Source organism: Carassius auratus, linkage group LG36F (assembly GCF_003368295.1).
Source record: "Carassius auratus strain Wakin linkage group LG36F, ASM336829v1, whole genome shotgun sequence".
In the NCBI taxonomy this organism is placed as follows: domain Eukaryota; kingdom Metazoa; phylum Chordata; class Actinopteri; order Cypriniformes; family Cyprinidae; genus Carassius; species Carassius auratus.
The window spans coordinates 1,824,996-1,837,283 of NC_039295.1; the positions used below are offsets into that span (position 1 = coordinate 1,824,996).

At 39.7% G+C, this 12,288-nt stretch overlaps 1 protein-coding gene across 2 annotated transcripts; it reads right to left on the reverse strand.

Moving 5' to 3' along the window:
- Positions 1-397: 397 nt before the first annotated feature.
- cyp27b1 (cytochrome P450, family 27, subfamily B, polypeptide 1) lies at positions 398-8,947 on the reverse strand. Of its 2 annotated transcripts, none has more exons than XR_003279489.1 (9): positions 8,726-8,947; positions 7,905-8,095; positions 6,715-6,911; positions 6,124-6,324; positions 5,488-5,651; positions 4,373-4,539; positions 4,215-4,296; positions 3,100-3,371; positions 398-1,739 (listed from the first exon to the last, which is right to left on the reverse strand). XR_003279489.1 is itself a non-coding variant. In XM_026240816.1 (9 exons), exons 1-9 carry the CDS (start codon positions 8,921-8,923, stop codon positions 1,626-1,628), a joined length of 1,512 nt encoding a protein of 503 aa, XP_026096601.1. In that variant the 3' UTR covers positions 398-1,625. The 2 variants fall into 2 exon arrangements, 1 of the variants encoding a protein (XP_026096601.1); XM_026240816.1 differs by having other exon boundaries at positions 3,174-3,371; positions 8,726-8,923.
- Positions 8,948-12,288: the final 3,341 nt, after the last annotated feature.

Sequence of the window (12,288 nt, forward strand, 5' to 3'; positions counted from 1 at the left end):
ATCGTCAGACTTCTGAGGAGCCTATATTTTTCATCTCTCAATCATCATTGGATTGCATTGCATGTTTGGATCATTTTAATCTCATTTTACTTAAAAAAAAAAAAAAAAAAAAAGAATATATATATATATATATATATATATATATATCAAATTCATATTTTTGTTCAAGTCTCCAAGGAAAATTGAATTGAGCAACCCCCCCCCCCCCATATTTTCACTATATCAGACTATATGAGCTATACAAATCTGATGGATTAAATATGATATAAAACATATATGCTAACTTGTTTTTGGAAGAAAACCGGGAGGCTTGAGACTGTTCCATTCAATCCAATTAAAATACACATCAAGGTCCAGAAAGTATGAAAGACATCATCAAAATAGTCCATCTGCCATCAGTGGTTCAATCTGACTTTTAATAAGACAATGAGAATACAATAAAACAAAATATCGACTTTATTCAACTCAGAATTGTGTTCCGAAGACCAATGATGCATTTACAGGTTTGGAACGACATGGGGGGTAAGTGATTAATGACAAAATGTTACCCTTTCAGATCTTAACCAACCTTCACCAGAAGATGTCATCCTTCCATCAGCTGCTGTTCATGGATGACTCTGTGATTGCGATCACACAAACACTTACAGGAACATGGATCACTCTGTGTTTGGTTCAAACTACCAAGAGATGAGCTTTGGACTGAGTTCAGTTCACCGCTTCATTTCCAAACAAAACGAGTTACAGACCACTAATGTCAATGAAGCATTGAATGTTCAATCTAGACGTGGCCTTTAGAGCAGACTTTAGGTTTAGAGGACTCTGCAGCTGTGCTGAAGTCCAGTGTTTTTAGGAGACTGATGTTCAGAGCACACGCTGACCCTCTGAGCGCTCGCTGGGAAACCCCAGAGCAAACACAGCGTGGCCTTGTGTCCACTAGAACCACACATCCTGGCACTCGCCTTCTCAGAAAACCTGCTGTTAGAGCAAGTAGGTTAAATGTGCTTTCGTGGAATCACCGTGGACTTCACTATAGCAGTGAGCCAGACAACGCAGTTTACCTTTAAAATAAAATAACAATTTTATTCAAAATAGAAAAATTGTCCAACTAAGCAAGCAATCATACTGCATGTAGTTTCAGCAGCCATTTTTCAAGTCTGATATTTTTCCTGAATGCACATGGCTGATCTTATGTCAGTTCAGAATTTCATGTGGGAAAAAAGCACTTTGTAGCAGTGGCTACGATGAACAACCTGGCAAATTTCAGACACAGTAGCACCAAATCTTCAATTTCTGATATAGACCATTAGCACAAGCTGCTCCTCATTTGTTTTGCACACAAGCATCTATAAATGAAGAGTTTTTCTCTCTTTCTAGTCTCTCCGTTGTGTAACAAACATCCCTTCATGAAGATCTGCAGCACGGTCTGCACAGCTTCATCCAGCGACGGACAAGCTTCACTCCTTTCTGGGTTATGTCTCATAAGTTAAGGAATCACAGGTTAGTTCTTGAGCTGGTGTCCGCTCACGTAAAGAGAGCGGCTCCTGCTGCAGACGTCCCAGCGTCCTCCTGGCTCTCTGTGATGGACAGGGCCAGTTCTGTCACAGCCGTTCACTCGGACTGTCACGTCAGCGCTCGATGAAGCGGAGGTTTATCTGTCTCTCTGGCACCAGAAGAGTTCTGGTCATCGGCCGGACCGGACCGCTATCCTCCGCCGGCTCCACGTTAAAGTGCATTAAAATCTGTGAGAAAACAAGCCATGCATTAGTGGTTCAGTCACGACCTTATGATTAAACGTTACGAGCAGTGTTGGGGAAAACGCATTACAAGTAACACAAGTTACTGTATGTAATCAGATTACTTTTTCAGATTATATTTTTAATATAACAAAAAAAAAAAAAAAAAAAAACAAGCAAGCCCTGCCCAGATTTAAAAAGTTACGTAACGCATTACTTTCCATGAAAAGTAACTGAAAAGTAACACATTACTTTCCATGAAAAGTAACGTAACACATTACTTTCCATAAAAAGTAACTGAAAAGTAACACATTACTTTACATGAAAAGCAATGTAACGTATTACTTTCCATGAAAAGTAACTGAAAAGTAACACATTACTTTACATGAAAAGCAATGTAACGTATTACTTTCCATAAAAAGTAACTGAAAAGTAACACATTACTTTACATGAAAAGCAACGTAACGCATTACTTTCCATGAAAAGTAACTGAAAAGTAACGTATTACTTTCCATGAAAAGCAACGTAACGCATTACTTTCCATGAAAAGTAACTGAAAAGTAACGTATTACTTTCCATGAAAAGTAACGTAATACATTACTTTCCATGAAAAGTAACGTAACGTATGACTTTACATGAAAAGCAACGTAACGCATTACTTTTAATGAAAAGTTACTGAAAAGTAACGTATTACTTTCCATGAAAAGTAACGTAACGCATTACTTTCCATAAAAAGTAACGTATTGATTTACATGAAAAGCAACGTAACATTATTTTCCATGAAAAGTAACTGAAAAGTAACGTATTACTTTCCATGAAAAGTAACGTATTACTTTCCATGAAAAGTAACGCAACACATTACTTTACATGAAAAGCAACGTAACGTATTACTTTACATGAAAAGCAACGTAACGTATTACTTTACATGAAAAGCAACGTAACGCATTACTTTCCATAAAAAGTAACTGAAAAGTAAAGTATTACTTTCCATGAAAAGTAACGTAACGTATTACTTTACATGAAAAGCAACGTAACGCATTACTTTCAATGAAAAGTAACGTATTGATTTACATGAAAAGCAACGTAACATTACTTTCCATGAAAAGTAACTGAAAAGCAACGTAACGCATTACTTTCAATGAAAAGTAACTGAAAAGTAATGTAACGCATTACTTTCTTCAAAAAAAGTAACTGAAAAATAACGTAACATATTACTTTCCATAAAAATTAATTGAAAAGTACCATAATGCATTAATTTCCATAAAAAGTAACCAAGTAACATAATTAGTGTAACGTAATATTGTAACGCATTACTTTTAAAAGTAACTTTCCCCAACACTGCTTACGAGGCTAAATACATACGCACAGATGAACCTGACAATAAGATCAACAGCATGCATTTAGAAAACCCCTGGGGTGAGTTCAGAGTATCTGAGATACCCGAGACAGCGCCAGGTAGAGCTCCAGTTCAGCGATGCGTCGGCCGACACAGCTGCGCTTGCCCACTCCAAACGGCACGGAGGCGTACGGGTGACTGCCCTCGGAGCGGCTCAGCCAGCGCTGGGGGACGAACTCGTCCGGATCGCAAAACTGCCGCGGGTCACGGGACGTGGCGTAGTGACACAGAGTGATCAGCGTCTATGAGGATCGAGCAGACACAGACCTTCACATCAGCATCACAAAGTTTACACCCACGACTGTCATGTGACGGCGTTCTTTCTACATTTAATCAGAATTATTGCACTTTCATGTAAGCACAAATCAAGGGAACATCAACTCGTAGTTTAGTTTATATAAACAAACACTCTTTACACTATGAAGAAAATTCCCAGCTGAAAAAAATTATAATGGTTTTCACTATAATACCATTACAAACCATCAACTTTTAACAATTAAAACAGTTAAAATTTTATTTATTTATATATTTAGCGATTTTTAAAGATGCATTTAAAGACTGGTAATATTCTAAGATCATACAATCCTCATCAATCGAGACATTTTAGGCTTAATATTAAAAAAATGTACATTGTGCACAAGTAGTTCTCCAAATAAAGTTTATTTATCAATTTTATACCACTAAGTCTTGAGTGATGTGTCAGTAAAAATATTAATAGATCTCAACTAAAAAATAAATGCATTTTAAATGTATTCTTTTTTTTTTTTACTAGGGCAGTTAAATATTGCACATTTATGCTTAAAGCGATAGTCATTAGTCATCATTTACTCTCATGTCATTCCAAGCCATTATGAGTTGCTTTCTTATGTTGAACATAAAAGATGATATTTTGAAGATTGCTGGTGTACAAACAGTTGCTGGTTCCCACTGACTTCCATAGTATTTTTTATTTTTTTTGGAACGACATGAGGATGGGTAAATGAAGAAATGAACTATTCCTTTAATTAATTGAGAGAAGCAATCCATCAGAGTTAGAGTGTGTTTTATAACCCTGCACCGGAGCTGCTGGAGTGTGCAGTACTCACGTTTTTTGGGATGAGGTATCCACCGACGGTGATATCTCTGTCTGTGATGACTCTAGCGTTGGCTGGGATCACTGGGTACAGCCTGGAGAGCGTTCAATGCTTTATTTTTATACAGCGCACAGGATGAACTGTTTGATGACACGAGAGAAGGCTCGTACCTGAGGATCTCCTTTATCACGGCCTTCATGAGCGGCATGGCAGCCACATCACGCGCCTCGGGGACGCTGCGGTCCTTCATCACGTGCCGAACCTCGTCCCGCAGTGCCGTCTGGACCTCAGGGTGCCGCGAGAGCTCGTACAGAGACCATGACAGCGTGCCGGAGATCTGCAGCACACATACACAGCGTGAACACATCCTCCACACACAGATGCTACACCAAAACACCAGTGTTCACTGCTCTCCAAGAATGGAGAGACATCAGATAATCAGGTCAGATCTTGCATCACCACAGTCAGAACTCCCTAAATCAGCTTTCATCACAGATCTAGTCTTCAGGAAATCAGCACTTCCTGTTCTAGCTTGACTGAAACCTTATATAACAGGCATTTCTAGTGTTCATCTTATGATAAATGGCTTGTTGTATTTCTCAGTTTTAAGCCGCTTTGGATAAAACATTGTCTGCCAAAGTGATTTCAGATGATTACGGTTCACAGAAATGCGGATTGATTGAAAGGTGCAGTCAGTGTGTTTTTTTGGTAACACTTTATTTTAAGGTGTTCTTGTTACAGTGTAACAAAACATTGAAGTACTAAGTAATATTAATTAACTAGTACATGTACAGTACTTACTATATGGTTAGGGTTAGGGTTTATGCATAACTTATTGTTATTATAATAGTAAGTGCATGTAATGTGTAACGAGAAAACCTTAAAATAAAGTGTTACCTGTTTTTGTTAATGCAACACGATTAACTTAAGTCCATTGTAGAAAACCTGTGAAATGTCTAAAGTGACCGAAGGATGATGACTATAATGAAGGGTTATTAGAGCTATTATAGTTATTATAATATACTTAAACTTTTCTTTCCAGCTAGTTAACAAGGCAACACTTCTCATTTTCATTTAGTTCAACTATCTCAATTCAATATAACTGAATAAAAACTATATTAGTGTCCATACCAACTCACAATAACTTTCGGTTTATGATAAACGCAGGAAATACATTTCTGAAAGTGATTTCAGTGAAATCGCATATTGAATATTTTATGTTTCCATATTAATCTGTCCTGCTGACCCTTCGTTCAGAAGGTGGGAAGTGTTTTCTGGCTCATACCGTGTCGACGCCAGCGAGCAGCAGCTCCGTCACATTGCTGTACACAGATTTGAGAGGAACCCCGGCCTGAGACAGGAAGTAAGTGAGGTATCGTCCCTCTAGACGCTCTCCTCGAGCCATCTTCTGCCTCTCCTCCTCGAGACGCTGGTCGATGTGACCTTTAGCTGCGGTGACACAGAGAGATTCAACATCAGAAACCTCTTACACATCCACAGCTCAGATGAAGAACTGTTGGAATGTCTTCTATAGAGATGTGTATATGATCTACTGGATTCCTTATGAAACACTACAGGAGTAGTGCAGCCAAATATCAAAATGTGCTCCCCTCAGATTTCATCACATGCAACCCAAGCGAAAATATGAGTGCATAATCCATAATAACAATTCCTCCAGTGAAAAAGTGGTCTGAATCAGGAGAGAAATCTGCACAGATCACAGCTTTGAACAAATGAGGATTTTGACGTGAGAGACAACAGGAGATGCACTTTCGCACTGTTATAGACTCCTATTTTAGTTAAAAGCGTCTTAATGCTGGATTTGTCTTCTTCTCTGCAAGGTGTACTTGTTTCAGTTTCACACTCATGAGGTTGGAGAAACTCCAGTCATGGGAACGGTTTCAGCTCCAGAGACACTCACCGAACTGGAACATGTAGTCCCAGCAGCGGCAGAAGGTGTCCCAGGGTTTGGGGAGCAGCCGGTGGAGCCAGCGAGGCATGGCCATCGTGAGGAGCGTCATGACAAACATGGTGTTGATGGACTGGATGAAGCGCTCCGTCTCCACAGGAACCACCGGGTCGAGACAGCCGATCCTGGACTCAAACAGCACAGACGAGATCCCTGCAGGAGCAGCACAAGACTTCTTTAAAAACCAGGAAAGAATGCGGTGGTTTAATGAATTTAAGACTTTCTGCTTGATTTAAGATCTTAATTAGAAGAAGCATGAATCAATATTTGTTCATTTTTCTGATGCATAAAGGTGCTTAAAAGCTTCTTCACAGCGATGCCACAGAAAAAACATTTTTGGACCATCCCTTCCTTGCTTTCTTATAATCTGAAGAACCTTCTATTCCAACAAAGAACCTTTTGTGAAACACAATGTTAAAGGATCTTTATGAAACCATTTAGACAAAGAAAAGGTTCTTCCATGGCATCGTGAAGCACCTTTATTCTTCAGAGTTGAGGACTCTTTTTCAGCTCAGTTGTAATGAAAGCTCGTTGTGGGTGTACCTTCCAGACCGAAGCGGTAGAACTCAGCAGAGATGTCTGTGACGAGGCCGCTGGAGCTCTGCTGCGAGCGTAGCTTGAGTTTGTGGATCAGGTCGGTCACGACAGCGTTCAGGGGGCCGTCATACGCCTCCACAGCTTTGGGCCGCAGCATGTGCTTCCCCAGGAGACTGCGCACGCTCTGCCACTCCTCGCCTTCACTGCATCACACACACACACACACACACATCAGTGCATGTCAGAACACACTTCAGACTCCATCTACAATGACTCCATGCAACGTCTTCTCTCAAGATTTACTCCAGAATCTCTCTTCATGGTATCTAGACACTCAATTATATATATTTTTCAATATATATATACTCATATATCAGTATGAGTAGCAAAATGCTTTCTGTGTGTCCAGATTTAACTTGCAATGAGAAAAACTGACACTTCAAATCAACATTTAAACATCTACTTTTACTTAAGTCTGAAAAGATATCCTACTGTGGTTTACGTCTTACATCATCACGTTCTCTCTCAGCAAGCCGTTTATGTATTTATATATATGTCTATACAGCCATATAGTGCTTACTTACACTGTAGTATTGCAATGGTGCATCATTTATTTAGAGGTTAAAATTTGGACTAAAAAATATTGAATTAAAATCACAAAAGCATAAATTGATATTCAATCTCATATAACTTCACTGATTTGTATGTTAATCTATAGGAATTTGGGATGTTTAATATTAGGCTTTTGTTTAAAATCCACCACCGTGGCTCCGCCTACAACATCAAGCCCCGCCCCCTGAAAATGTATTTCTTAATATTTTTCTGAACATTCAAAATATAATAATTTTTTAATAATTTATTAAGGCTTTTTTTTGGTTATGTGTTAATGTTAAGGACATTTTTGTAAAGATTATGGGATCGTTTTTTTATTTTTTGGATATTATTCTGAAACGAGAAGCAACATTTAAACAGTGTTGTGTGTTCATACAGCTTCAGTACAGTGAATAATTGTTCAGTTCTCATTAACCACTGAATTCCTAACACCTGCAGCAACCGATTATTACTCTACACGCTTCCCTGGTGTGTGAGATGCATGTAAAACTGGCTCCTGCAACCAGTGTTTTAACTGAATCATGACGGACGAGCTGCATGCATGCAATCTGCTTGTATTGCTCTGAGCGAGCGCTTGTACCCACGCCGTCAGGAGTCCGTATCCCTCTCCGCGGAGCCTGCGGTAGTCCTTCCAGGACGAGAGGTCGGAGCGCATGGGGTGCGTGCCCTCCTGTCTCAGCACCTGCTCGATCAGCTCCGGCTCGGCCACATGCACCGTCAGGATGGGCCCGAAGCTGGCCTTCCACACGGCCCCGTACCTCCTCCGGCCCTCCAGCTTCAAACACAGCCACAGAACACACTTTTAAAACACGTCACAAAAGATGTGGATTGGTCATCAGTGTCTGCCTCTTTTTCATACTCCTTGTGCTTGTGGTGTCAAAATGACAGACCTACAAAAAAATAGGTATCAGTTTCTCATATGCTATATTATTACCAAGTATCAGATTCGATCTTCTTTCAGCTTGTTTGCTCTCAGTTGAAACACAGGTTTTGGGATTGTTCCTGAAACTGATCGTCGGCCTCATTGATCTGAGCTTTTGCTCCTCATCTGTTCCACAAATAACGCTTGAGGAGCAAGAGCTCAGATCAATCAGTTCCTAACCCTGTGCTGACTGACAGAAAACAGGCTGACGTAAAGAACAGAATCCATCATGGAGCATAAAGAGAGATTTAGAAACTATTTGGCTAGGAATACCAAATTAAAATGACTTCCAGCACAGCACGGGTTAAAAAGAAAAACACTGATATTTTTCAGTTTGTTTCCCTAGCCAAAGAAAAGAATGCTTCTTATTAGCCTACTGTTTTTATACAATACAATTAATCTTAATAAACTGGATGCTTTCACTACAACTTTAACAGAATGTAATAAGCGAGCAGTGACGTTTCGACGGGAGATCGCGCGCACCTGCAGCTGATGGAGGCGCGAGAGTCCGCGTCTGAAGAGCAGGTCCCAGATGAAGCCCCCGGATGAGGGTCCGGGCATCTGCTCCAGCGTCTTCACCTGGCGTGACGCAGCGCACGCGATGACGTCAGCCCAGCGGTCCGCGCACCTGAGCAGCGGGAGCGCGCTCCTGCCGGCCATCCTCAGAGCCTGCGGTAGCATCCTTCACAGGACGCTCGTGCAGCGGGACTCTATTTATAGCGAGACTTCCGCGCACACCTTTCCTCGGCTCAGCCAATGGCGTGCCGGGGAGCGCCGAGGCCCCGCCCACCGGCCTGACCGATACGCGGAAACCTCTTCAGATGAGCAGCAGTCGATGGATCCATGAATCGACGGGTGATGAAGTAACCGGAGAGTGTTTTCCATCGAATCATGAGACATCACACAGGGTTCAGTGGTCTGTGAGGGTCACAGGAGGTCATGATGAGCTCTGACCTGATTCCAGTGATCGTGTCTGTGTGGGGTAATATATCAACAGTACTGAGAAGCACTCTCAGATGTGCACTGGGACAGATGCCTTTCACAGAAACCCGATGATAGAGAGGCGTATCTGCTGCAATCACATTAGGGTCATTCCTACAGTTTGGTCGACGTTATGTCCCCATTTAAAAAACGCAGAGTGGTGATTGTGCATGCAAAACATAAATGTATAATAATTAGTATACAGAAATCCCATGCATGCTTTTTTTTTTTTTTTTTTTTTTTTACACGTTCTTCCTACAGGTCAATCTTCTGCTAGTCTGTTGTTCTTCCCTAGCTAGTAATGGGCTTCATTCACCAGGTCTGTGTTTCCCAAAAGCATCATAAGACTGGATTGATCATAGCTTCACTGGTTTCACTGGGTCTACGCTGTACTTAAACATGCAATGATTTTGGGAAACACAGCCCAGTATGTTCTTCTGATAGACAATTTTTTCCCTCTGACAAGACAGACATGTAAAAAACCGACAGATAGAGACATGGAAAGATTATTCCAAACCTGCAGGAGTGACTCATTAACACACAGTCTCTATTATAATCAGGCACGAGTGTGTGTCGGTGAAGTTAGATGCGGTGGAGCTGCAGAAATGCACATGTGCTCAGTGTAATCAGTGCTGCAGAGATCCTGGGAACTGGCTTTGATTCCTGCACTGACGCAGCGTAAACACAAGCTTGAACAAACATCAGGAGCTCTAGTAACACTGCCAGGAAGGCTATTCCAAACGCTCCTTCTCTCGGGTCAGCCAGCTGGACTTTTTGTGACCTTAATGGACAGACTCTAGTGTGACAGAAGACCGATCAAGAGTGTTCGTATTATATCATATCATATCCATCATGCAAATGTGAATTTGAATGCAAAAGGAAGAATGACCCCAGACAGATCCAAACATAACATTCTGCCTTCGCTTCCTTCCACGGCAGGAGGTGAGTGTTTATCATCACTATAGACTGGGTTTATCCTTCAGGAGCGTGCTATATCCACACAGCCGAGCATACGGTGATACAAGAGCAAAAGACACAGTAAAGACCCGAACAGGTCAAACTAGGGCCTTTGCTTTCTAAGTATAGGAATGAGGTGACGGGTGAAGTTATGTGGAGGAAAGGTCAAAGGTCGTACCAAGAAAAGAGCATTCTGACTGTCCGCTGAACCTACCTGAAGAACACAGGCTTGATTCGTTTCTTCTTTCTCAGGTTGCACAGTCACTGTCAGCTATGTTTTTGATTCATTTAATGGGAGATAAGAGAAATAAAATACCTTCAAAGGCAACATGTGATTAATGTTGTGAATCTTCTAGCTACTTAAGCACAGAATGCATATATGTCAATATCTCTTTAATTAATTAATAACTAGAAAGTGCATTAAAAACAATATCTGTGTTAGCAACATACTGTATCTGAAAGATGTCAAGAATGACTCTACGGTGAGTGACGCATTGCTGCCACACACATTATATTTTCAACCCAAATATGTCATAATAATGAGAAGTTTTGTTGTTTTAACGTCTGTTCTTGTAATAACGAGATATTTCATTGTTAAAATCACATCTCTTTCTGATTAAAATTACATATTTTCCCATAATAACGAAATGTAGCGTCCTTAAAATTAGATATTTTCTTGTAAAAACGAGATGTTACGTCATTAAAATGACATTTTTGTCATTAAAACAACGTAGTTTCACATAATAATTCCATATTTTCTTTTAATAACAAGATCTTATGTCAATAAAACAACATTTATCATTATAAAACAGGATATTTGTCGTTAAAATTACTTCTCATAATAACGAGACGTTACGTCTTGTTCTTGTTAAAACATCATTTCTTGTAATAAAATGAGATGTTACTTTATTAAAATATTTTTTCTCGTAATAACGTGTTGTTACTTTGTTAAAATTACATCTTTTTCTCATTAAAATTATATCTTTTCTCATAATAACGAGATATGTCATTAAAATGACATTTTCTTGTAGTAATGAGGTTACATCGTTAAAATTACACATTTTTCTCATTAAAAGATATGTGGTTAAATATTATTATTATTAGCCAATTATTATTATTCTTTCATTTTGTTTGAGAAACAGAAAAAGGAAAATTAAGCTAGATTTTTGGGTAAAAAAAAAAAGAGCTTTAATATTTGTTTCGCACGCATTAGAATGTTTTAACAAGAATTTTATTTTTTTATGAGAACATCATGTAGTTTTAACGACATGATATCTCTTTATCACAAATAAAGATGTCGTTTTAATAAGAAAAAGATGCTGTTTTAACGACATATCGCGTTATTATAAGAAAATGTGGTTTAAATGAGAATTTCCCAGATCATAACAAGTCAAGGATTTGCGATGTTGCTCATTTACACTACATACAAAATGCAAGTGACAGAAATGAATCTGTTGAACTGCTATGTGTATGTAATTTAGGAGTCACTCCTGAAGATGTAATGCAGCTCAAAGCAGCCAACATGACACATGGCAGAACACATCATAAATAACTGAACTGTGTGTACACATGAAATAAGAGTTATGGTCTTATTGAGCTGCGGTGTGAACATGTGTCTGATGTGATTCATGAGCAGCAGGAACTGAACTGAACACGTTCTGTGCTGCAGTATTTCAGAGTCTGAGAGATGATTGACCATCAGACGTGTCAAGGATCCTGCGGTCTGAACGCACGTGTGTTTGATCTCAAGAGCGCTCGCATGTGCAAACATTTACTCTGTCATTGCTCAGGTACATGTGACCATACCAACATGTGTGTGCTGCAGCGAGCTCAGAAACACTGAATTTGGATTTGGCCAATGCTCTTTAAAGAATAGCTTGGCCAAAAAATGAAAATAATGTGCTCACCCTCAAGATCAGCTGATAAAAACATCCTAATAATCCACAGCACTCCAGTCCATCAGTGAACATCTGGAGAAGACAAAAGATGAAACATCCAGCATTAAGATGCTTTTAACTCAAATATGAGTCCACAATCCATCACACTTCCAAAAAAAGAGCATCTCCTGTTGTCTCTCACATATTAGTTTAGATCTGTTTAAACGCTGC

Excerpts from the sequence above, each read along its gene's own strand:
- cyp27b1 (XM_026240816.1), bottom strand. The coding sequence starts at position 8,923 with ATGCTACCGCAGGCTCTGAGGATGGCCGGCAGGAGCGCGCTCCCGCTG. Across the intron at positions 6,325-6,714 it reads CTACCGCTTCGGTCTGGAAG|GGATCTCGTCTGTGCTGTTT; the intron begins GTACACCCACAA and ends CTGCTCCTGCAG. Across the intron at positions 3,372-4,214 it reads GATACCTCATCCCAAAAAAC|ACGCTGATCACTCTGTGTCA; the intron begins GTGAGTACTGCA and ends CGATCCTCATAG.